Source organism: Cyanistes caeruleus, chromosome 13, assembly GCF_971803275.1.
Source record: "Cyanistes caeruleus chromosome 13, bCyaCae1.hap1.1, whole genome shotgun sequence".
Lineage (NCBI taxonomy): Eukaryota > Metazoa > Chordata > Aves > Passeriformes > Paridae > Cyanistes > Cyanistes caeruleus.
This window is the reverse complement of record NC_141713.1, coordinates 14,794,709-14,821,901: the sequence shown is the minus strand read 5'-3', so window position 1 is coordinate 14,821,901 and position 27,193 is coordinate 14,794,709. Positions and strand designations below refer to the sequence as shown.

The 27,193-nt window shown below is 40.6% G+C and overlaps 2 protein-coding genes across 12 annotated transcripts in view; one reads left to right on the top strand and one right to left on the bottom strand.

The window, feature by feature from the left end:
• Positions 1-27,193, bottom strand: part of TJP1 (tight junction protein 1) — a 159,699-nt gene that overhangs the window by 69,055 nt on the left and 63,451 nt on the right. The gene's annotated exons all lie outside the window — the stretch shown is intronic.
• LOC111934186 (uncharacterized) lies at positions 7,093-23,823 on the top strand. 3 transcript variants are annotated; one of them, XM_086849087.1, is made up of 2 exons: positions 7,093-11,396; positions 23,110-23,823. In XM_086849087.1, the coding sequence occupies exon 1, from the start codon at positions 10,214-10,216 to the stop codon at positions 11,261-11,263; it is 1,050 nt and encodes a 349-aa protein (XP_086705213.1). In that variant the 5' UTR covers positions 7,093-10,213; the 3' UTR covers positions 11,264-11,396; positions 23,110-23,823. The 3 variants fall into 3 exon arrangements, with proteins under 3 accessions (XP_086705213.1, XP_086705214.1, XP_086705215.1); XM_086849088.1 differs by having other exon boundaries at positions 7,093-11,626; XM_086849089.1 differs by lacking the exon at positions 23,110-23,823 and adding an exon at positions 16,187-18,330 and having other exon boundaries at positions 7,093-15,721.

Genomic DNA, 27,193 nt, shown 5'->3' with positions numbered 1-27,193 from the left:
TGCGTTTGCCCATTGTTTGAAGGGGCGGGACATTAGTTTCCGAGTTCCTTAATTGTACATTTTGTTCTTGAGATAAAAGCAATAAAGACACAAAAAGAAAACAACTTGGGAGATTTGCTTTGCTTTAAGGTGGTGACTGCATAGCCTTAGCATTTCCTATAGCACCATGAACTGCTGCCTGTGGCTTTGAAAAATAAACTTTTCCCAGTATTTTAGACAAAGCGTTTTCAGTGTCTTTTACAAAGTAAGTATTTACTTAAGCACTAAGAGAAATACTGCGATTTTTTTTTTTTTTTTTCTATTTAAAAGGAAAGGCTTTTAAAGATGTTATTTTACTTTTGGGCGTTGGATGCCCAACCCATGCACGATGAAGCTGTCTGAAAATGCAGCTGGAGTTCTGACTTTCGAGATGGTGCATGCCACAGAAAGCTGAGCACACTCCCAAATTTTGTAGGGCCAAGTCATAACTTAACCAAACGACTTCCAGACGTATCACCCATTAAGGAGCTTCAAACCCCAATGAAACGATGGCACACTGTTTATTAGCAACATCATTATGGTCCAGAGTTTATGATGTTGATTAATTTACTCTTTAGAATTAGATTAGAGCCCAAGTGGCATGACTAATGAGGTACATAAGGCTCAGTGAAAGGAAAGTAGGTGATAAAAATCCCAAACCAAAATGGGAATACTTTACAAACATTTCATGAGATATACATGACAGTAAAAGCCATGGTATCAAGGCCACGATTTTCTTGTAGTTGTGCTATTTATGTGCTACCAGCTACTTTTGTTCTAAATGCAATCTCCAGAAGTACTTAAATTCTTAAAAAGAGGCAATAACTCAACGATCCAAATCACTCTTCCACCAAGAAACGCCCTACCCAAAGCTACTGTATGAGTTTTACGTTTGTTCTCTTTTGAAAATAAACAAATTCGTATTCCAGGAAATAGCTGAAGCAAATTCCCAAGGCAGCAGTCCGAAATCAGGGGGAAGGGCCAACTCCTCCACCATGGTGCGGAGCGTGCAGCACCGCAGGGCAGGGAAAGGCCCCCGGGACCTCCCCTAGCACACACCGGGACAGCCTCACAGCTCCAGGGACCTCTGTCAGCACCGTCCCCGGCTTTCCTGACACCTGCCCGCTCCCGGAGTGTCCGAACAGCCGGCCGGGCCCTCTCCTTTCCCCGGGAGCCCCTCGCTGTGCAGAGCTCCGGAGGGGCCCGGCTCCACGGGAGCTCTCCCGTGCTGCAGCGTGGCCTCCTGCCAGAGCCTCTCCGCTGGCGCCTTCCACCAAAACACTCCAGCACATTTTTTTATTTCTTAATTGCTAGATGTAACTAAGCCTCAGATTATTTTTTTTAACTCTATCTACACATGCAGAAGGCGGAATGTGACGTTTTTCATGCCCACATGCTTCGCTGCCAGAGTATTCACCAGAGGAGGCAGGAAGGAAAAGGCTGAGATCACAACAGGAAGGAGGGGGAAGATTTCAAGGTGTGGAGACGCATAAAAAGAAACTCAGGGGAGGATGACCTGATAAACTGTAGGGTAAAATAATCCCTCCCTTTCATCTTTCTCTCCTTGAATAGTTCTGGGGCGGGTGGACACGACCTAGAGGCTGGGGAGGAGGACAGGCTATGAACAGAGAGTAAAGATGATCAACCAAGATGGGGCAAGGGAATGAAAGAGACAAGCAAACAGAGGTGGAGATGGATTCCCTAAAATGAGGGACAAGGGTCATGGGAAAGAAAAGCAGTTATTAAAGTGTTGGAAGAAAGATGGGGAACAAATAGAAAGGTGAAAGAAAAATATTAAGCAAAGAAAGTTCCAGCAAAGATGGAGGTGCCATATTGGTATCATCTTACATTGGATGAGAAAATGTTATCAATCCATACATTAAATTTAACAAGGAGGGAGACCATTTAACAAGGAAGGATTTCTGCCAGGGTTTAAAACAGCTGGATATGCATAACACTTTTGAGCTCCTTCCTTCCTTTTTTCCTTTTTTCCTTTTTTCCTTTTTTCCTTCCTTCCTTCCTTCCTTCCTTCCTTCCTTCCTTCCTTCCTTCCTTCCTTCCTTCCTTCCTTCCTTCCTTCCTTCCTTCCTTCCTTCCTTCCTTCCTTCCTTCCTTCCTTCCTTCCTTCCTTCCTTCCTTCCTTCCTTCCTTCCTTCCTTCCTTCCTTCCTTCCTTCCTTCCTTCCTTCCTTCCTTCCTTCCTTCCTTCCTTCCTTCCTTCCTTCCTTCCTTCCTTCCTTCCTCCCTCCCTCCCTCCCTCCCTCCCTCCCTCCCTCCCTCCCTCCCTCCCTCCCTCCCTCTTCCCATCCAACAGTTATTGAAATCTTCATCTCTACTCTTGATACAAATTAGAGGAGCTAGAAATACCATCTTATTCTATTAGCATTGGTAAAATGCATATATTTTTTGGTAGACACAAATTCTTTTTAATGAATGGTTTTGTTTGTTTTTATACAAAGCAATAGCCAAATCATGTTGCTGTCCTTTGAAATTCTTCCTTCAGGAGAATTTATGTATCTCTTCATTAACAAACTGCTCACAACCAAATCTACCATCAGCACTACTGAAAATGCCAAATCAAATGTTGGTCAAGTCAACACAGAATTATCTTAAATGCAAGTAACTTTGAATTTTATAGTCCTATTTAACTTTGGGTGGGTTTTTAAATTTTAAAATAAATATTACAAAATTAATGTCTGAAAGAGCAAGTTATATATTGTTAAGACTGTTAGGATTCCAGTGTAGTCATGTGTTCTCTTTAAATATCTGTAATGAAACAGCAGATGTCCATATATTTACATACACATATTGATATATAGCAAGAGAGATGTATGTGTTAGTGTTTAGGTATTTATATATATGCCTTATATATACAGTACATTCAGTCAGATACAGATACAGTTATATAGCAAGTCCCATCTGTTAGCTAAGGGATCAGGATTTTAAAGCATATTTCTGATTCTACCTTTATAGGTCCTGAAAACAGGATCATCTATAACCCTTATCTTTAGATAGAAAATTGTCTTAGATGTCAAGGGCTGAAGAAAAGCAAGTGCTTTACTCATCCTTTAAATAACTACTACTGGGAGATGTCTTTAAAAAGTACTATTGTATTTTCTTGGTAGGAAACCTAAAAATGAAATTATTATTTAATAAGTTCAAACCATAACCCTACATTGATTCAAAGGACACAGAAGGACAGTCAGATGTGTGAATCCTTCTTTCTGAGGGCATGGGTATCTGTTACACCACAAGAACAGGAAGTCTATTCTCTACTTTGTGTTGACTTTTTAAGAAATGTTTTGACCACTTAAAGATGGGGAAGAAGGAAACTGCAGAACCGCAGCTACTACAGAGACAGCTTCCTGTGGGTTTTGTGGTGTGTGTGGCTCAGAAAGAGAACAATTCATCTAAGATCTTTCAGAGATAGCAGACAGTTTTGCTGCCCTATGAGGTAGCCCTGAGATGCTTAGCTATAAATAAGCCAATATATTATAAATTAGGTCACGCAGTTTAGTTGATATTGTATATTCTGTATTTGTAATTTGCCATATGATTTCAGCAGTTCAGGAACAAAGAAAAAAGGGGAAGAGAAAATTAGAGTTCGCCATATTAACCACAAGAGAAGAAAGTATCTGTTTCTACCTCAAGATGTTAAAAAGTTTCTAGTTTATAGAAAGCTGTGGGAAATCCATGTCCTTAAAATTACACAGAACTTCAGTGTCTTGATGAATCAAGTCCTTAAGGAAAAAATTAACGTAGTGATGATGCCTAGTAATGATTCTTATCTTCCTCCCACTTCCAAACAGTTAAAGCTTGGTTTCCATACCTACTGACTCTTTAAAGGGCTGTAAATCACTGCAGTGCCTCTTCTGAAAACACTGCAGACAACTGCTCAATATACAGGGAATAGACTCTTACAGTAATTCACTACCTCTCACATACTGGAACTGTTAGACAAAGAAAAAATCCCAAAATCTGTACTTCACCTCTCATTAGGAGGTTAAAGCACATACCTCAAGTACACTCCAGAAGGGGAATAAACCCAACATGTTCATACAGGTGTCCTGTCTTAACTCTTACTGTTTAAACTCATTGTTATTTCCTTTTTAATACCTTAAAAATAGTACTAGGTTTAACACAGTGCAAGGGCATTTTTTTCTGTTCAGTCTGAATATCACTTCAACTTGTAAGCAAATGGGAAATGTACAAATAGAAGTAAAAGTAGGTTGCAGTGGCAATGCAACATTATTTTCAGCCTTAAAATACTCAAAGAATGTATCACTGTGGAGCTGAAATCTAGTCTCTTTGGTTGCTATTTTGGGATATCCTTATAAAAAGAAACTCATGTCCATGGTTTGGACAAGGTCTTTGAGAAACTTTGCCATCTGTATAATTGTGTAGTGACAAAATCTGAGACTACCGTTGAAGAAAATATTATCTGTGAGTTTTAGTTGTGCTTCATGGCAGCAGAGCTAATTTATTACAGAAATTCATTACGGAAATGTTATGTAACTATTCTACTTCCATCTCAGATGTTTTATGAACGGGACTGTAAACTTCAATGCACTGCAGCTGATCAAGGCTGATTTTACAAAATGCTTCACTGTTAAGTAGCCACTGGATGTCAAAATGTCAGATATTCATAACTGTTTGACTTTGTCCATGTTTATTTGGTAGAGAGGGGGCTGTTAAAATAGTCAAAGACAGCTGTGAGACTTCAGCAGGCACAAATTCAGTGCTGATGTGATTCCAGCCCCAGAAGCAGTCACACTGCAGACAGCACCACACATGCTCCACTGATCTAGAATTTTTATTTATCCTATTTAGCTTTTAGAGAACATGAATAGCAGTTCATCCTAAAAAGTTCTTGCCCAGACAACAAGCAACATGCAGCAAAGGTTACCTTCACAGGCAACTTTAGAAAGTAAAAGTGAAGACTGAATGCACACAGGCTTCATTACTTACAGAGTGATTTGTAAAGGCCAGCTTAACAAAATTGATTCATTTAATTACCTTTCTGGCAAGCAACTCTGTATTCAAACACAGAAATTTTCCAGGAACCCTTGCACAGGATACAAAGTGACAATACTGGTCTCTGAAACCCAAAGAGAACCACTGCTATAAGGAAGATGGAAGAGGGGCAAGACAGGAGGTTGCAGAGGTGTGGTTTTCTAAGCCAGATAGTTTTGAAAGGTGAGATCACTTCTACAGTTTCTTGAGCACAAATATCAGACTTGCAATCAGTACTACAGGAAATTATCATGACTCATTTTTGTTACTGAGAAGGGCATGCACACAGAAAATGAAAATATGTACTGAAAATTGTTACATTCAACACAAAAATATATACTGAAAATTGTTACACTGCTAAAAGTGTTTATATATAATGATGCAAAAGTGTGAGCTCATCTGCTTCTTAATTCTTCATACCAAAAACAATTTATTGCACAATTGCAAAAAAAATGCAGAAACTTAGATTACTGAACTTTATAACCTATAATCTACTTTTATTGCCACTCAGCTTTCATCTTTTAGAATGTCAAATTTCTTTTTATCCTCTTGCTTTTCTTATTACAACTGGTCCAAGACTCCATCTATTCTTTAAAAATTCACATGCACAAATCCATCAAGTCAAGGAACTAACGATGTGCTTAAAAGTAGGAACACCAGATTACACCCAGTTAATTCCAGTGTAATCTTTACCTTAGTTGGTAGCTCTGTCCCAGTAGCACCTGCTTTACAAGAGCAACTTCAGTAAGGTTTAGAGGAGGTAAGTAAGGTGAGTAAGCTCCTGATGGTCACGCCCATAGGGTTATGAACCCTTTCCATCTTGGTATTTGCTTTTGTTTCTACTGCCAAATATTAAAAACAATTAAACAAAACAAAACCAAAAAAGCACCTAAAAAAGATTGCTGTTTGTGTCACTGGAAGTAACTCAAATTATCTTGTTTGTACCCCCTGCATGTTTCCTAACCATATATTATTGAATGATTATATTACAGAGGGTCTGTATTATATTACATCACAGGTCTGAGATGGTTTGGTTGGGGCTCCCTTTCAAAATAATTATCATTCTAAAATACATAAGCCTGAGTGCATAAAATACTATTTTGTTATAAAACTCTACAGCAGAACATAGTTTTATGAGTTTTAACTCCATATTTCAATAATTCAGACTACACCCTCAAGGGATCTTATTTAAGACATGCTCATTGCACACCACATACTTTCCATCTTAAGAGTGCTTTTCAGTTACTTTTAGTCTGTAGCAACTAAGTAGACATCTGGTTATCTGTGATATATATTCCATTTTAGCTGTGTCTGCAATCAATAGCAAAATTTTGCTCCCAGGGACAACATGTTTTGCAGTATTCCCTAATTCATCTGTAACTGTTACAGTTTGGTTAATATTAGTATTTTTAATTTTCAAAATAAATGTCGCTACAAATTTTTAAAATAGGTTAAAAAGTTTTCAGTGTATGTAACAGTTTCAACATGGCAATTTACACGAGAGGCTACTAGAACAGAAAGTGCTTGATGTAGAAGGATATTGCATTATTTCCTGACTTACTGTTGTCAGGAAAGAAAAGCACGTCACAGGCTGGCTTTTAGGCTTTGGTGTGTCACAGCACATGAAATCAGTGATGAAAGCCCCACATTCTGCCCGTGTTACTCGGCCACTCGTTTCTGCTCTGGCACCATGTCACCCCCTCCACAGCTGCGTCCTGCTAACTCTGTACGGGGATACCTGAAGTGATACTGGTTTAAAAGTCATCCTTGGAACACAGGCAGGAATAAGTAGCCAAAGATGGGGACTTTTAAAGCTGAATTTACTGGCAAACGTAACATGACTATGTGTCTACACTCACACAGCATTTACCTACACTTTCAAGCATGGAGATCACCTCTGCTGCAGATTTCTGAACTTGTGGGCAAAAGGCATCCTCTGCCTTACAGAGGTAGGGCACCTGTACCTCATCTGAGACAGGAGGGCTTGCTTCACTCCCTGCATAATTGCAGGACATTTTTCCAGTAGTCCTGCATGATATGTTATCATGCATGGTCATTTTTTTAATTTGGAGATTTATACAGTGTTGGCTGTATAAAGGCACAGTGAAACCAGCTGTCACTGAATTGCTCAGAACCTTCAAAAAGCATACAGGCATTTCACACTTGGTCCCATTAACTGCAACCTGTAATGCATTTTCAGTTAGAGGTTTTTCAGAGAAAAACCTAAGTATAATTTTAGTTCAAAATTTACAAAATCAAGCTTTGACCACAGAGTAAAACTGGGTGTGCTTAACGCAGTAAACAATAGGTTCAAAAAGATGTGAAATACTAAATGAGATTTTTTTGAGTCATCACACTGCCTATACTGATACAGAGTCCAAACCTCACTTATTTCTCTCAGCTGATTAGATTCAGTCCTGCTCTCTAGGCATTTCTACTGCAAACAGATCTGTAAACTGATTTACATTTGCCAGAACAGAAGTTCTTCAGAGAAACTCACAGTTGGCATCTGTCTCCAGGACTGTCAGGGCTCATCTCTGTTCTGCTAAAACTGGTTGTGCATTACCCAGGAAGCATTATTATTTGGTAAGAAAAAAATATATTATTACAGGTGTCTCCTTACTCAAATTCCAACTTTAAATCTAAGAAATACACAGTCAGAAATTCTCCTGCCTCAGTACCAGAGAAACCATCCCTTCAGTATAGGACCACACATTCCACAATCTATATTATAGTGAAGTCCAGAGGTTCTAACCAGAGCAATGCTTTCATCTAGCTAAACCTACACAGTCAGTACAGAAGGATTCAAAGCAAAAATATTTACAGCTCAAAAGCAACAGGGCAAATACTGTATTTACCACAATTAGGTGGCTGTTTCTCATTCAAGTGTTAAGGCCTCACAGAATCCACATTATATCAATATCATTAGCTAAATCTTTCCTTTACACATCTGTCAGTTCAACTTTATGTGCCAGCTGAAAAACTGTAACTGTCACATCCTTTTTTAAATGTGTGAGATTATAATACTTGTGCACAGTGCTAAAGCAAGAGCCTAGGGACTGAAATTCTTCTTGTTCTCCAAGCAGGTAAAGCAAGGACAAGCACTAAAGGAAGTTTTCCAGTGAAGTCCAGTCAGTGTGGCTGTTTTCAGACCCTCGATGCCTTTGTGTGAAAGCTTGTTGAGTATTTCCAATGCTATGCTTTAGTCTAATAAAAGATACAGCTTCTCACCATAAAACTTGCTTCCTAACTAGCATACATTTCTGAAAGCCTTTTCAAAGCTGGAGAAACCAATTTTTGCCAAGTGTGCAAACTTCCATGAGTCATATAATACTCTGACTTCTGTTTTAATATGAGTAAATATGATAATTGACAACAAGATGCTGAAGTGATTTATACAGTTTCTTATGATAAATGTAAGAAGTGTTTTAAAGAAGGTCTTCCATAGAAACTTTATTTATTTTCCCATATTTTTCAGAACTTCTTATTAGAAGCACCAGCCCTCAAAACAGACTTTTTTTTCCTCCCTAAGACCCAATTATAAATACAGAGTTTGAAATCAACCCTATGACTCCTTCCTGGCTGTGTGTCATACTGACATTTAACATCAAATACAAGCACTGCTGCTTTTTAGACATGCACTGCTGGACAAATAGATTGCACACTACTTCTAAATATTTCTCTCAGGGTACCCATATGCTATTTTCACAAATGGGCATCTCTTTGGTTTCTGAATAATATATGTCAAGACTAGGGAAAGAAAAACAAAAAACAAAAAAACAAACAAAAAAAAAAACCAAAAAAAAAAAAAAGAGAAAGAAAGAGGAAGCCTAGTTCCTGGTCACCACAGAAAGCATCCAAAATGACTTCACTAGAAGAAACACCTTCTTTGTACACTTCTCTTACAGTATGGACTAATTTTTTCCAGCCTACTCTTTTTTGTTTCTCTAACTGTATCACTTCCCTGGCTGCAATAGTAGGCCTTAGTAGCCCTGACAAATTGATTATGAAGATATTTAATTATTTGTCTTCTAAAGCTGTATAATCTGGAAGCGGTAGCAGGAACAGAGATTTACATGGAAGAGAAAAGAAGGTGGAGGCATTATTCCCCCATGAACACTCCAGTATTGCCATAACTCACATGAAACCTCCTCTCTCTGTTCCCCAGCCAGAGCTGCATCATGAGCAGTTAACACACTCATTATTCTTGGCACAGAAATAAATTAGAGAGTTAACCACTGAATGCTTAGATCATTTGGGAAAATCAGTGAAACAATCTCTACCTACACAAGCATATTCGAGAAGGATTACAAATCATGTACAATGTTTATTATATCTGCAAATGCACAAGATAATACAGTAGCTGTTGCCCTCATTATATTAAAACCAACAAATAAAATGTAAGCTTTGCAAAACCTTTGCTCATATATATATGCAGGGTCAGCTTTCCCCATGCATGGTCATGAAAGGCCCAGAGACAAGGGTGTGAACAATGATGCTTCCCTGCAGCAGCACAAGCCCCATCTTGTACAACCTGCACAACCTGAGAGCCAGGAGAGCAATAAGGTGAATGAACCTTCAGAACATGTCAATGTCTTGGTACTTTATAATTCTACAACACAAGTAATGAGATCTTATCAAAACATGATTTAATGTCATGACTCGAGCTGGATGGTGAGCACAGGAACATTGCTATTTGAATTTTAATTAAAATTTCATTAGGTATCATATTACATTTTAAAATTAGTATTTTGCTTCTAAGCCAACAGTTGATTGTGTAACTGAAGGCTATCTACATCACAGCCTTTTCCATACCACTGCAAAAATAATTCCACTGGTCTCAAGAATAGTCAAGAACGGAGGTCTCTTAGTATGTATGTGTTACATATGCAGATCAACTTCCAAGTTGTTTTTTAATTAAAATTATTATTTGCCATCTTCCTGCCTGCCTGAAAAGGCAAATACAGTCCTTACATGACCCTCCTCCAACTCTCCTTCCCAAAAGAGTGTCATGTGTCACCGGTGAGGATGGCCAGTGCCCCACCAATACACTATTTATTGTGCAGCAGTCAGGGACAGAGAAAGGCACAGTCTCAGTGAGAAGTACACCTGGGGACATCGTGCTCTATCAGGATTCTATTATTCTCTAGACAGAATGAAAAATAGCGCTCTAAAGCACCAGCATGTTCCCTGGTTTTAAAAATATGGTGCTTGTATTTGGAACTGAAATTAATTCAGCCATGGTATGCAGTCCTTTATTAAAAGGCTCTTTGAACGTAAGGAAACAGAGACACTTGAAGAAGTCACGCGTCCGAAGTTGTTTGGGAGTGATTTCTTGTTCCTTCAGAGTGTGCACTCAGCTGTGGGCTGCACCCCTGAACGAACAGCCCCTCTCACTGTCCGGGGAGGCACCCGAAGACAGCTCTGGGGGTCCCCAGGCTGGAACAGGCAGCTTGCACCCTGAGCCGAGGGGCTCGGCCGAAAGGCTCCCACAGGGGCTGCCGGAGGGCGCGGTGAGCCAGGACAGTGCCCCGGGAGGAGCCCTGGCAGCTCTGACCCGCTCCGGCCGCCCCAGCCTCAGCCCGGCTCCCGGCAGCGCTCCTGCCCTCACACCGGCCCCAGCCTCAGCCCGGCTCCCGGCAGCGCTCCTGCCCTCACACCGGCCCAGCCTCAGCCCGGCTCCCGGCAGCGCTCCTGCCCTCACACCGGCCCAGCCTCAGCCCGGCTCCCGGCAGCGCTCCTGCCCTCACACCGGCCCCAGCCTCAGCCCGGCTCCCGCCAGCGCTCCTGCCCTCACACCGGCCCCAGCCTCAGCCCGGCTCCCGCCAGCGCTCCTGCCCTCACACCGGCCCCAGCCTCAGCCCGGCTCCCGGCAGCGCTCCTGCCCTCACACCGGCCCCAGCCTCAGCCCGGCTCCCGGCAGCGCTCCTGCCCTCACACCGGCCCCAGCCTCAGCCCGGCTCCCGGCAGCGCTCCTGCCCTCACACCGGCCCCAGCCTCAGCCCGGCTCCCGGCAGCGCTCCTGCCCTCACACCGGCCCAGCCTCAGCCCGGCTCCCGGCAGCGCTCCTGCCCTCACACCGGCCCCAGCCTCAGCCCGGCTCCCGGCAGCGCTCCTGCCCTCACACCGGCCCCAGCCTCCACCGCAGCCTCACGTCCCGCACCGCCAGCGCTCGCACAAGTGCCCCTGTTGCTGCAGTGTACTGCAAACGAAACAAGTACACCCTTATATAACATCGTTACAATTCTATTGCAGTGCTTCCTCAGAGACAGCAGCGCCTCAGCGACCGAGGCTCGGCCACACTGAGGGACAGGAGGCACCACGCGGCTGGACACCGAGTGCTCTGTAGCTTGCACAAAAATAGAGGTAAAACGGGATACTCGGATGAAGGATATCCCCTTACTCCATCAAAAAGTTATGCTTATATAAATCTTAAATGACTTGCAGCATGAAAACAAATTGCTAGGCCGCCAGCTGAGATTTCAACTCATTTTGAGTCTCTAATTATGCTTGAACAGCTCTTGAAAACACTGAAATCTGTTTTCGACTGCATAGCAAAGCAAGGAATGGGCAAGACAAATATTGTAGTAACCTTCGTAAGTAACCTCATAGTCATTGTGGAATCTGTCCTCTCCCCTTTATCTCCTCTGGGGAAGTCGGTGCTGATTATGAAAACACCTTCAATAATAAGATGTTCCAGAAATTGATCATTTTGTTTAACTATTTTTAACATTTATTTCAATATTTTAATATTCTGATGTTATCTTTCCATTTCCATTCTCTGCTATATGGAAGAAGTTCTTAATAGACATACTTTGATGTCAGTACAGATTCACAGACAGATAATTTTCTTCTGAACAAACTTGTTTCTGTAAATACAAATGCAAGGGTAACTGCCACAGTCCTGTCTGTGGTAACAGATGTTATTAAATCATACCTGTTTTTATTGTAAGGGATGTTTAATAACCTCCACTTTGTAACAAAAGGGCAAACAACTGCCACTATACCCATATTTTAGCAGCAGCAGGATACAGATGTTAAATTCTGGACTGTACTAGTCTCTCATTCCTCCAGCTTTGTGAATGGCCTCAAAGCCAGCATTTTTCATTTTTATTTTTAGTTTTTTTAGGGGGTTTTTTTGTTGGTTTTTTTTTGTGTTTCTTTATATGGAGATGTTTTACTAAGCTCTTAAACTTTGCTATGTCACATACCTGAGGAAAGAAACAGTGCAAAATACAAAGCATGAAGGATACTATTTTTCAGCATTCCTTCTTCAAGCATTTTCTGGACCATTTCAGGAGAAAATATTCAATGTTCACAGAGAATTCTCTTGTATGGCCTTATTACTGTCACCTCTCCCTTGCAGAGAAGGATCACTCAGGTACAAATAGCACAAAACCCATGTTTTTCCACCCAGCTACCACCTGCATGCTCAGGGACCTTGGGTTAACCACTTCTCTGTACATCAGCAAAACATCAATGGGGGCTATATGGCCAAATAAATACAATGAAAAAGGTTTTATGTGCTTTAAAATTAACTGGTGGTACATAAATGCACAATCTAGCTGTAAACATGTAACTGAAAAAGACAAAATGAGGACAAAGACTGATAGCTATCCTTAAGAACTCATGCAACTTGCACATTCAATCACTAATATTTTTATTAGTCTAGCAGTTTGTCTTCCCTGACTGAGTGCCTTAAAGGGCTTTTTACTTCAGCAAGGTACCTTATTGCAGCTCATTAAGTACTGGCAAAATATGGGAATTTGTTGAAATCTATGCTACTCTGCAAAAGGCAAACTGATTTTTAATTTCTTCATTATTACCACCTCAATTCCTCCTTCAGCATTATAGTTGCATAATCTCTACCCTTGGAGGTTTTCAAGAGCAGACTGATTACAGCCCTGAGCAACCTGGTCTGGCCTCAGAGCTGCCCCTGCTTTGAGAAGAGGCTGGAGCCCTTGTTAGGTCCCTTCTAACCTGAACTATTCCATTATCCTTTCTGGCAGCTTCTTTCTGTCTTCTCTTTGCTGTTTTCCAGGATTTCCTCTATAGACTTGGAACTTTTATAAAGGGATTGTTGTCTTGGTAGAAAACTCAGGTGCCCAGTCTTTCTTGTTGTCATGAAAGATTCAGAATATTGCAGGAAAATCACTACTTCTGGCTGATTCTGTATGACTCAGTTTTGATTAAAATGTTGGTTTTGCCAAATCTCCTGGAACTTACATGAAATTGAGGGTAAAAAAACCCCACCCAAGTTATTTATACTTTTCTGTTCTTCTACTGAATCTCTGCTACTTTTTATTGCTGTCTATATGTTTCAAATTTTAGGTACTGCCCTGCTGTACCTGACCCATTGACTTTCTGGCTTTCCAGAAACTGGTTTGTAGGAACTTGCAGTAAACATTTTAAGTGATTAAAGCCCTGCAAAGGATGGTGAGCTACATGTGAAAATCTCTCTTCTGAATTAGCCTTTTTCTAATGAAAATTAGGATTTCTTGATGTTCTCACCTCAGTATTACTTTGTGTTTACAACAGAATACTAATTTTGTGTTCTGCACATTCTCAATGTCCCTAAATAGCTTCCTAAAGTATTTTCCAACTCCATTAGAGATCAGTTTTGCAAGCTTCTTAAGTAACAGCAGTGAGTTTTATTATACCTTTCCCTCCTCTTTCTACTGACAGGAGGCATTACTGCCATTTGGCAAACACTGTACTTCTACTTTTTTTTCTTATTCCTTTCTCGAAGGGATTTTGTAAGAGTTATAAAAAGCAGGTCAGCTCTGCAAGCACCTATATAAAAGTTTCTGCTGTCTTTAAAAGGTAATGTGAAAAGAAAATCATTTATATTCAAAACTTATTTAAAAGATTGCTGAAGCCAGGAACCGAAAGAAAGAAGCTGGAAAATGATCAGCTAAGATCCAGTTGTTTTCACTTCCACCTTATCTAGACTTAGATTTTTAAGCAAATTTCAGAAGATTATTGCTATTTTATCTCCTTTAAGCACCATTCAATATGCAAACATAATCACTTTCAGTATTTTTTCTTAATGGATTTAAGATCTTAATGCCAGTCCAAAATATCTTTTTTCCCCCCTGCCTTGGAAATATAAGCTGGTATAAATGGCTCCAGTGAGTAATTTTCCTTAAGGGCCACTACATAAGTCTGGCATATTCTCTGACTCTCCACATTACTGAAGGTTGCTTACAGCTCTGAGCAAAACAGTGAGCGTACTGCCATCCTCATGATCAGGCATCCAAGGAGACAACTCTTCTGATAAGTCACAGAAAAAAGGACTCCCTGTTTGCTCAAGCACTTGCACACTTCAGCTTCCTGCCAAAGCCTGCTCACACTTGAGGCTCCTGGTGGATTCTGGATATGCAAGCCCAGCAATCTACCCATGATCAGTGAGTCACCATGGCATGATTATCCTATGATTAAACCACTTTTGCTTCCTTTTGCTGTGGCCACTCCGCATTGGAGCCTTTCCAAATAAGTCCACGTCTTTCTGCCCAGAGATCTGTTGATCTCTTCAGTACACCACATTTGAGATTGTAGCACCAAGGATTGCTGGACTGAGCACCACTGACAGGAAAAAAAAGTACAATGCCAAACTTAATTTTTATGATTATCTGTTCAACCTCTTAGCCAGTTCATCCAGGACAATCAGCACCATTTTCCTCGTGTGGAAAGCCATGTGGAAGAAGCACTGTTAAGGCTTTTTGGTGCCATGATAATGACTACAAAGGAGCCATTGCACAAATGAATAGGGAATACAGGAGAATGAGCTGAAAAGATAATGTTAAAATGAGGAGCTGGAAGGTGGCTAACAGTCGTTTGGGGGGACTGGAATGTACTCAGGTCTACTTTCATCTATGTAAATTTAATCCACAAATCAAATTCAATCCAGTGCAGTAATAAAAGTGACAGATAACTCACAACAAAATAGGGGCATGAGATGGGTTTTCTGGAAAAAGCCTCAAACAACTGGAATAATCCCAGAAGCAGTCTCCAAAACTCAGCCCAAGCCACCCCCTGTAGCAGTGTGAAATGGTGGGCAGCAGAGGATGGACACGCACAGCAGCATTGCAGCTCTGCCTTGGAACCTAAGGAATGGAAACGGCCACAACTCTCTTCTGTTCCTTGTTTGAGAGCTGTGGGTCTTTGTTACAGCCCTCAAGGCTTTTGTGCCTCAAAGATAAATCTTGTCAGCCAGAGACAGTACCCCTCTGGTGTTTTATGGAATGTTTCTGCTCTCTTTTGTGATGTAATGAGAAGTATTTTCTCTGTGTTTTGTAAGCTGGTAGCTACAAAAACCTAGGCAGTACAACAAGATGCCTGTTTTCAAAGACTATATTTCAATTTTTCAGATGTTTGCAAAATGGTGGTGTCCTTAAAAGAACAACCTCATAATGCAGAGGACTAAAGGAAAACTCTAATTTAACTAAAGAGCCCTAAAGCTGCCTCAGTTCAGACTTGTTCCCAAGAGAACATTGCTGGGAGCCAACTACCGCCGCTTCCTTCTTTGCTTTCTGTTGCTGGCAAGACTGAATCTATTTTTTACTGACATGCCACTTATAATATGCTGTGAAGTGCAGACAAAATGCAAAGAGAAATTGCAGGCTGTCTTGATAAACATTTGACATCAGTTTCCAAAGCCTAGAAACAGTTTTGTGATGCTCTGAACTCAGGTAAGGCAGCAATGATATTACAGCAGTTCAGCTTTTTCGGGGTGCAATTGCACAGAAATGTCAGCTCTAAGATGAACTGTGTGAATGAGCAAATTCTAGCATCTTTATACTCAGACTACTGTAGAGACTGGCCTCTTGATCAGTAACATGCCTGGGCTTCCGACTTTCTCAGTAACTGCCCAAGTCACTTAATTTGCTGATCAGCTACGAAACCTATAAGTACCATTGTAAACCTGTTCAAGATCTTGTAATGGATATATTATATAAATTCTATTTATTACAGTAAACATTTCTTTGCCACATTCAGAATTTTCTTATCTAGGTCCAAATGGAATTGAAAACATCTTGTTAATACTTCATTGACACCCTTTACTTTGCAACTTGGATTTTAAACATGGGTGTTCTCCCCTGCTCAATTGACTCTCAGTGTTGTTCTCTCCAACCTTTTTCCTGATCCCCTGACAGGAGCTGCTCTGCCATTTGTGCTCCTTCAGCAGTCTCAAACTCCTGACGGCCTTTAACCTACTGGATCACTTTCTGACTTCATGTGATGCCTGTGAACTTCTCTTCACCTGAATCTGAAGATGAGCATTTCAATCAATTTCTTCACTCCAGCAAACTCACGTGATGGAATGAATTTTGCAAGACAGTAATTTTTGCTGCATTTTAAATCCAGCTTTTCTTTTGCCATCTCTGTCATTTTCATTTTGCCTTGCTAGGTAAACTGCCTGCACTTACTTTGATAGAGTTTATACTTCTTCCCTTCTGTTTCTTTTTGTAAATAGTTTTGAACAACAACAAAAAATAATGTTATCTAAGGATGCAGGTACATTTACAAAATGTCATAAAAACATATTTTTGGCATTAATCCCAGAGCAAAACAAAGATATTCTGGGAAGGCCTCCATTTAAAAATAAATTCTATTCTAAACCAGGGATCCCTGTGCTTTGTCAGAGGAATGAGCTCTGTCATTCCTTACCCACAGCTAAGAGAACCTTACACACAGTCAGGTCCTCACCGAGACAAGTTCAGAGCCACAGAGTTACAACACTGCCCCATATCTACATCTTTCCTCACACTGCCCTGAGTGAAGCCTCCATCTGCTGCCAACATCCCTCTCCTCAGCTCACAGCAGCACAGCACAGAACTTATCTGCAAGGTGAAAATTATAAGGGTACTATCTAGCTCATTTTCAGTTGTCTTTTAAAGGGTTAACAGCTGGAAATAAAGAGAAGAAGCAGCAGCTGGTTATTTCTGCAATGTAATAATGAGGAGAGCATTACAGTAGCCCTGTGGAAGAACTTGTGGAGTTTGTCCCTGAGTGCAGGAGTAGAATCAAAGAATTTTAAAGATGTCCTTCCATTCCAGTCCCTGCTTACCAAGTGACCCTGCAAAATTAAAATTAAGTTTTTACCTGTCTGTGTTTCTTTGGGCAGATACAGCATTTAATTCCTTCTGGAGGGTGCAGCCCAGGGGAAGGCAAGTCTTGTCTGTATTGCCTGGACACTGTCCATGCCTGTATAAATGAGCAGAATGCTACAAGCACACTTCCCCATTTTAAGTGCATGTCCTATGATGTCCTAGAGTGGGGAAAAAACAGACCTCCTAGCATCAAACATATGAGGGGAATTCTCTCCTGAGCTCTCCCAGATCCTCTGAATTTCTCCATGTCACTGCAGCACAAGGGAGGAAACCAGATTCCCAGCTGAGCTAAGGGAAAATAGAGCCCTTACTCAATAAGACAATGTATTTCTCTGACTGTCTGACTGACTGATTGTCAGAAGTAAAAAGGGCTACAAAAATTACACTCACAGTCTGAAAAATAAAACTTTATGTAAGCTAAACACAAAGGCTAAAGCTCTAGAAAAGTGCTTGAGGACCAGGCTGGCAATGGCACACTTATTGTGAATGCCAGGCTTCCACATCCTTCTGCATGTCTGCTGCTCGTGACATTGATGGGGCCTTAGAAAAAAGGACAGCTGCAGCCCAACCCATTGTAAATTCTGCTTTATTTCTGACTTCTTGTTATTTTCCTTAGAATAAATGCCAATATTTTGCATGTTTCTATATCTGAAATAGATCATATAAAATAATGATCTGGTACTGTACAGTTATCTTCAGACATGCACAGGAGACACTCCTAGAATCTATTTGCAACATCAGCCTCAATCATTTAAAGCCAAAATTGCAGTTCTTCAGAGGGATTGCCGTGCCATGTGGGATGAATAGATGCTGTACATGGTATTACAGTGTCTCCGGATTTCCACTCTGCAGATGGTCATGGCATTTTCCACATGACTCCTACTGTAATACCAGAACCACATAAGTCATTTATAAGTAACTGATATGTCCCAGCACCTTATAGTGCACTGTGCAGTATCCACAGCTGAACAGACAATGCAAAAGGAAGATTAGCATGTCTCCTTGTCTTTATTTTATAGAGAGCATATATGCATCCAGGAAAAGTAGAAGAGCGGAATAAATACTGATATATGTATTTGCTAGCACATGAAAATGTCAGGACTTCCAGATGTGATATGATATGATAATCTAAAATGAAACAGAACACTCCCAGAGAAAATAAAATATTATTTTGTGTTGTGGTTAAAGTCTTTGAAAATACTGTTATCATTAATCTGAATTCACTTGTATAATTGGCAATTACTTTGTTACTGGAGAAAGAGGTGTCTAATTTCTGAGAATGACCCTTCTGCCTTTGTTTTCCATTCTCTTTCTTGTTTCATTGGGGTAAATAGATATACATTTTATTTTTGTCATTTCTTAGGATAAGATGTAATATAATAGCTTCTAAAAAACTTAGTAACAGGAGACAGGAGTTGAAAAATACCAAGGAAAACAAAATAAATTATATGTATGGCTTTTGTTGGTAAGAAAATATGGGGTGACAAACAAGATCCCACCAGCTTTTAACCTTCCAGTATTCAGTGAGTTATGCAGCATTTTCACAAAAAAAACCCCAAACAAACAAAAAAAACTCAACCAAACAGCCACACCCCAAACCCCCAACATCCACCAACTAAACATTCAGGACACATGAACACCTATTTTCCTTGAACATTTTCTGTTTGCTTCTAAACATATTTCATTTCAATGCAGAGCTTCCTAATGATTTTTTTCTTTAGGTTCCTAACAAGGCAATTCAGGTGCTGAATATTTCAGGTCTTAGGATCCATGGCATACAAAGCAACAACTGCAGTATCCCCCACTCCTTCAGCTACAGCTGAGCGTGGGCCCAGGTCAATCTCAGTAGCAGCAATTTTGTGCTTTCATCTCTGAAAAAAATTACTAAAACATTTTTCTGAGCCACCATAAGAAACCTGCTGCATGTGCAGGGTGGAAAGACAGAACCATTACAACACAGGAACTGGCTGTGTCTGACAGCACTAAGATAATTAATTGTAATCAAACCATCATTCAAATCCACTGGCAATGCTCTCCCTTTAAGGAGTCTGATAAATCTCAACTGTGCTTTGGTGCAAGAGCAACAGTCAGAAATCAGAATATTTGATCTTATTCTGGAAATGTATTTGCTTGTGAGTGCCAAACAACTCCAGCTTGGCCAAAACCTGGGCTCTGTGAATAGTGAGCAGTTTCAGAGTGGAACACAATCCCTGGTGAGGCTGTGGTATTGCAATTAATAGTTGGAATGTCTTTGCTTCAACACAACTCTCATTTTGCAAAGCTAATACCAAATTATGAAGAATTTTCTTGCAAATATAAAAGAAGGGCTCATTTAACAAATATGGATAACTGAAAAAGGATAGATTTCTTCTCTGGTACATGAGCAATAAGTTAAAAAGAGTTGCTCTTACGTTAGTCTAGCGATAAGGATTTTGCTTACGGAGCCCTGGGCATATAAAAATAAATCCATAGCTGCAGTGTAGGTTTAGTGCCAACACATCAGTGATCACAAAGAAAGCGGATTTAAATTACCCATTTTTCCCGTGGAATTTAGTCTCCAGTATAATTTGGAAACAGATCAGCACAGCTTAACTGTATCAGTAAGGATCTTAATGGAATTTCACAGGATCCACCAGAGCACAGACTCCAGAAAGCAGATCTGAGCTGGAGTCTTGCTTTCTCCTTCCCACCTCTGTGATGTGAAGCCCGGCAGAGGCTGGCGATGACAGCAGCAGCTGGGCTGGATTTATTTCAATGGGCCAGCTGGGGAATCCCTGTGGAACTCGTCAGGCCAGTTCTGAGGCTGCACTGTCACCAAAGCACCCTGAACTAGCCAGCCCAGTCAACTACAGCAACTGGATTGTGCTGTGGAATGTTTTCCTCTTTTTTTTTGAATCTGCTTATCAACCAGGTCAACTAAGAATACAGCACTTCTGAACATGAATGATCATAGCTCAGTTAGGTAGACACCATATTTTTAAAGAAAATTTGACATTAGTTTAAATGATGGAGACAGGTTTGTAAAGAAACGTGAAGAAGAGGGGAACATTCCTTTTTTATTATGTGAACTCCCACATGCGATGTCATGAGGAATTTGAGTGGGAATTTATTTACAAAACTGGGACTTACTGTCATTACACTGAGCTGAAGCAGGGGAAAAAATTACCATGCTATAAGTCAAATGTCACAGTAGAATTTAATATGCTGGAATTCTTGGAAAGTGTTCTAATGCCTTCAGCTCAAAAGCAGCACATACTGCTTTTTATAGCTTGGAATTTTAATTATTATTAGTTTTTGGCAATCCCCATAGTCTGCTGGCATTTTCTAAGCCACAGAGATTAAAACCTGAAGAGAAACAGAAGGTGGTAGGAAAGGGAAGAATGCCTAATTGAAGTACTCAACATCTACTTATCCATGACATACTAATACAGATATGTGAGCAGGAGTGCAAGATCAAGACATTATTCCTACCTTCTCCCCAAATGTGCCACTGTTAACCAACTGAATTCTCCAAACAGCCAAAATAGGTCAGACAGAAGTAGGCAAGTGACTGTATCACTCGTATGTAAGGGATGGCAGTATAGTACCTGGACTGAGCAAAGAGTAGCAAAATACTTTGCCTGGAGAACAGAAAGGAATTCTGGAAATGTTGTGTCTTCAACCAAATCCCAGTGTCAGGATCCATGACACTCACATACTATTCTTAGTGGATTTATGGGTAAACAAATTCCTGCCCTGCAGTGCTTTCAGTATGAAGACATGTTGACATGACCAGGTTTCCACAGTCTCCACCTCCCTTCCTCCACTTTTAACATTTCTATACATACTTTATCTTACAAGGCAAATCCAGCCTCCTTCACCAATTCCATCTGTGTCCACTGCATCTTCCCTGGACATGTCACTGTGGCTGCCACACAGCCACGAGTGAAGGACATGAGATTCAGACAGGGCAATCCCACAGTTTCCCACTCCTTTGCTCTACAAGCCACCTCCTGCACCCCTCCACCAAGATGCTGAATGCACTTCAGAGCCTGCTGCCTACTCATGAATCCTTTTCTCACGCTGCTCCAGACTCCAGCGTGCACCTTCTGGCTCCAGACTGTTGACTAACTTTCTTAGCCACTCTGAGGCTGTGACTCAGGTTTGCTGCTAGTGGCAAGAACACATTCACATTGTGATGAACATCTGGAAAGAATACTTTGGACACTGTCATTTTGACCATGGCAGCCAGGGGATGATTTGGGTACCAGCTCAGGGCAGCTTGCTCACTGTGTGTGTGCAGCACTCACTCGTAGCAGAGCTGTGTATGGAGAGGTGAAGCAACTCTACCACAAGGCTCCACGCCCGTGTCTGATGATGTGCTTGCTCTGGGCATGAGAGACAGTCTTCCCAGTGATGCCATTGACCAGAATGGTTTTTACTGGGGGAACAGGAAAAAGAATTTTGGGGAAGTTCCTGGGATGCAACAGTGAGAGAGGTGCTTCTATCCCAAGCAAATCCTGAGCAACAAATTGTCCCTCTGAACTTTCAGGGGAAATATTCTCTAGACCTGTTCTGCACCAGATTGATGGGATGCCCTATGCTCCCTCTTTTCACTCCAAAATGTACTTCAAAAATGAAAGAAAAGAAGGATACATCACTAGCAACTAATTAGTACTTCCTATTATACTTTCTATTGCTGATTCCAAATTAAGTAAAAATACAGAGCACTTTCCTGCTGGGTGACCAAATTCACAGAATCCCCTGCAATCAGAGATTTAATGAACTCTGGCAATGCAGTATTGTCTGTAACAAAAGGATTTTCTCAGTACAGAGTGCTCTCTGCACCACCTCTGCTTCCACCTTTACACTTTTCAACATTTCCCTAAGAGGAAAAGCATTTGCATGAAACAAACACCAAAAATGTCACAGTATAAAAATATCCTTTAGGATTTGTTATATACTATATGCTATAATGCTGGATGCTATATGAATAATAAAGCATTACACAACTTGTAAAACTGCAATATTCATAGAATTGCTCATGTAAGTTTTATATAAAATTAAAACTTTGATTTGTCATGGAAGCTTCTTCAATGATTAACATTTATCAACATCCAACAGTCAAAAGCTATCAGATGTCAGTGTTGTCCTCGTTAATCCTTTTCCCCTGGGAAATGTCTTAAGGATCTGTAGGCTGCTATACTAAGCTCCCCTTCAGCACACAAAATTCATCCAGATATCTGCAATGACAAAGTTCATACCAGATAATTTTTGTTATTCTGGGAGGGACTGAACTTCTTGCCACTGAAAGAGATGGCTTTGTAGTTAGCAGTCAAACACTCATAACCTCTTATCAGTATTTCTCTGGGCCTTCTCCTACTTTCACAAGTCTCCCTGTAAACTTAACGCTTGAAATTTAGTTATACAACTTGAATTTTCACTGACTGATTAGGACAGATGATAAGAGAAACACTGCTCTTGCTCATCATTGTTTCTGTCACTTATTTTACCATACTGCCAACACAGTACTTAAAATCTTCTTTGGAAAGGCTGAAGAAACTGCCTTCTGGACACAGAAAAGCATCTCATTTACTTGGGAACAGTAAAATTCTCTCTAATGTGCTCTTTAAACCAGTCATGAAACCCAAGATGGTAACATATGGTCTGCTAGGAATCACCTTGCCCTTCTCCAGTCTCAGCAGGCTAGGGCTTTGTAAAAATTTACATCTACTGAAAGCCATTAAATTTTAAGACCAAGGAAGACTTGTTCGGGTGTTCTCAGCCTTAAACCTTCTATTTGTCACCTGTTACTCCTAGACAGATGAACTCACAGATGGGAGAGACTGCAGATCAGAAATTATAAACCTTGAAAGCACTGAAGTACAGAAATAGCGTTGTAGAAATTCATTGTTGCCACTTCTCCTGTTCCCAGGAAAAATGGAGACCATGATATCGATATTTATTGACTTTGTTTTCTTTTCAAGGGTCTCTGAAGGGGCAGCCATTGCACCCAGGAGCAGGAGCAAACCCACCCAGCTGCAGGAGAAAACAAGTGAGCCATCAGTAACTTGAAGAAATACCAAAGTGGGGCACCAAATTCAACGAGCTACTACAGGTGTGGGAACTGCATGAGTTGATGTTCTTGAAATGATGGAAAACTGAAAACAGAGTTTCTCCAGACCACACTCACTGTTGAGCATCAGCAAGTCCTGCAGATACCATGTCCTGTCAGCTTCTGCATAGGCTGTGATCATTCCACAGGCACTTCCCAGAGCACAGCCCAGCTTGGCACCTCTGAGCAGAACCCAGGGATGTGCAGAGCCAACAGCTCCCTCCTGCCCAGGAATGCTGCCAGCCCCGCCTGCTCCTCCCAGCTCCCCATCACCACCACCTCCAGCCATTCAGGACCAAGGCTGTTCTGTGGTCCCCAGAAGAAAGAGAATTTAAGCAAGTGCAAAAGGCACACGAGCAGCTAGCACGTGATCTGTACAAAACACTGTGCCAAAATACTGCAATAAGAGGTAGAAGAGGAAGAAAAAGAAAAGAAGCAGCTACTACTCCATTTAAGGTGACTGATTAAAGAAAAAAAATGACAGGTCATTTTTAATTCCTTGCTGGCAGTAGCTAGTCTCATTTCACTGCCTTTAATTTCTCCTTAGGTCTATCTGCAAGTTTAATAAAGTCTTTATGCATGCTCAGGACTTGTTCACTTAATTGAGTGAAACTAGAAGCCACAGTTATGCCAGAAGGTTTTATTAGGATATTAGAGAATAATCAGCAATCTTTTCCCAACCTATCCCCAATTAGATTGCACAAAGATTCAGCTGATGTTATATTTAACTGCAGGCTTACTACACTGTCCACTGCAGTCCTTAGAATCAGTCAGACATGAAAAACTTCCCAAGTACAGGGTCTCCCCACTCAAGGAAATAAAGGAAAGAAGTTAAAAAATCTGTTAACATTGGTATTACCACTGCAATGTAGTCCAAGAAATTCCAGCCCACACAGCTGTGCTTGTATTTACAACCTCTCCAAATGAGTCCATGTCACATTTAAGAAGAATAGAAAAATATAATACTTGTTGCAAACTGTGCTGCTGTGCCAGTGTTACATGTTGGGGTATTTTTCATCTGTGCAAACTCACTAAGAAATCCACTTGTCTTTCCAGTCCATCCCTGTTTTCTAGTATGCTGATAATACACCCTGATCCTTTAGTCACTGGTACACTACTTGCAACATTGCTTCTAAATTGTTTTGAAGGTAGAGCTTTCTCCTTCAGGCTTCTAAAAATGGACTTTACCCCCCACTTAGCAGCTGAATAATTACTGGCTCCATGTTGTCTGGGGGCTGGTTTCAAAAGCAGGAAAAATTTGGCAAGATGTTCCACTGTCAGTTTAGGCTTTCTTCACACTTTCTCCCCTGAATCGACATATTCCTCATCATTTTCCCCTTTCTTTTCCATTCTTTATTATACTTGATAGTCATCCTCTGCTTGTGTTATGCTCCCTTATTCTGAACTTCTCTACCCAGCTACCATTAACTATTTTTAGGACTTGATATGTTTACATCCTCTCTTAAGATCACTTAAACAGAACAAAGGGCAATTTTAAGCAATGAACTGAACTCTGAAGATGAGAAACAGGGTGGAGCAGGCCCACGCTGTTTTAGGAAAGGCAATTTGGAAACTGGGAACAGAAAGCTCAGTTCCTAAATGACTGGAGCCTGCACGAGGGCGTTTGATAACAGCGGCATCTTGCTCACGCTGCTCTGAACAGACTGACTGTGCAGTCCCTCCAGACCAAATACCTGCTCCAACAGAGCAGAGCAGCAAACTGCTTCTAGCTGGAACAGCTGGTAATGCAATACCCAAACCTCCACCACACTTCCTCTGATAGGCTCCCACTTCACTAGAGCCTACAGTTTTTAATTCCTTGCACTAGAGCTAAGGGAAAGCCAGGTGACCTTGGCAACACCTCAGCATCCCACCCATACGAAGTTCAAGAACAGCTGCAGAACAATGTTCAGTCACAGACTGGCAAAAAAAAAATTGACATAGATTTATCAGACTGGAAATGTAGTTAAAGCATGTGTGAACATTATTCCCCTCTCTCAGACTTCAAGAACAGTTCACAGAGTCTAGAAATCATTTGTGGATAGTCTTGCAATTAAACAGTGCCATCCATCACCTTTGCCATGCAGAATTTTCATACACACACACACACACACACACACACACTTTCCTCAAAGAATGCTTCTGGAGAAGTTTTTGCTCTTAATATCTGTGCTCAAAATAATTCATTTTGAATAAATTTTGCCTTTATGATGACCATTTTTTTACACTAAATTTCAAAGGCCCCTACTTGGTCAGGATTGGTGGTTTGTGTACAGGCCTGGCACAAATCTCTATCTGAAAGAAGTAAAACTTTATCATTCTGCTGATGTGTTTTCAACCTGTCCTCTGCCTGCCAAAATATAACCCTTGAAAGCAGACTCCATATGACTTGCCCCTCAACTATAGATCCTGTCAACTTGCATTATCCATGGTAACAGTAATATTTAAGAAACACCCTCCAGCAAAATGCTTACACTGTTTTTCTGGCTTGAGCTGAATAAATAGCAGATATCAACAGTACTTCAAACATATTTTAATGCTGATAAACAGCTCAAAGTGGATTTTTTGTTTTTTAAAACCTATTAATAGTTTACATCACATTCTTTACTTTCATTCAAAACCTGTATTTTTAATATTAAAATGGTTTTATGCTTAGTAGCAGCCAGTTGTAGGAAGAAAAGTAAAGGAAATTAGGAAAGGTAAACAGCTCTGAAGGGCTCTTTCTTCTGCCATCAAAGTACAGTTAACCATTTTTTATTTCATCTTAAAATGCACTTTTGACTGCCTCTGCCATGTGTCAGTTTACTGAGGAAAATCTGCACACAAATCTTTATAACTTACATTTTAAAGTCATCCATGTGTTTTAATGACAAAGACAACAGAACTGCAACCTGGAAAGACACTGGAAATACACAATGTTAATTGATTATCACGCCAAACTGATCTTTCCAGATGAAGTAAAAGCAAGATCTGACAAATGTACGTAGCTCCTGATTACTAACAGCCTCCAGTGAAATGATGACAACATGACTACATGGCTTCCTTTTACAAGCTCATTTACAATATGCTTTGTGATGATATTTAAACAGTAGCTAGTGCCAAATGGGAAATGCTGATTATATTGGTAGTCTTCTTCAAAATAAGGAAGTACAGGTTCATCCTTGTTTTAGGTTTCCTAGGAAAATAAACTTGCTTTATCATCTTGTCTACCTGCTATCTCTACCTAACAGTAGATTGAAACCCTGAGGAATATGGAGAACAAGTAGCTGTGAATTATGTACAATTTAAAGGCTATCATTATGGGGAAAGATATGACAGTAAGAGGTGTAGGGAATTCAGGCACTAACTCACAGAAAATGGCAGACCAGTATTTCTGCTGCTCAAGGAAAAGCTTTTTCCCAGCTGTCAAACTTAGGAGAATATTTTGGTTTTATTCACTCCATGAGGGTAAATAAAAAACAATGGTATTTTTCATCTCTTTTCCAAAACTCTGACAAACTGAAGTGCAAACCTACATATACAGGAATGCAAACAAAACTGAATAGCAGCAGAATTCTCCTATCCAGGAAGCCTACCACAGACTTCACTCGTTACTGCTGCAACAGATATAATCCAGCGCCAAGGAAAACCAGAAGAGATGCAGAATGAGAATTGCTATTTTTACTGGAATCAGCAAAAAATGACTTTATCTGCATATATGGATAATGTGGAATCAATTTTGCATAGCATCAAATGACAAAAAAGAACCACAGTTCCTCAGCAGAAGTCTGACATTAGTACCTTGAAGTTTAAAAGTAAAATCCAGCTTTGAATGGGAGCACACATGCTTTGGAAAGTCCACAGTAGGTTTGTTTGTATGCTGGCCAAAACAGGTCCCCAAATGCAATCTGTTCCAGCTAAAGCAGAAACCATTTCTGCCTCAGTCTGTGCACAGGCTGGGCCAGGGAGGTGCACTT

What these genes read in the sequence shown, in the direction of transcription:
- LOC111934186 (XM_086849087.1), top strand. Translation starts at nt 10,214, where the DNA reads ATGTTCCCTGGTTTTAAAAATATGGTGCTTGTATTTGGAACTGAAATT.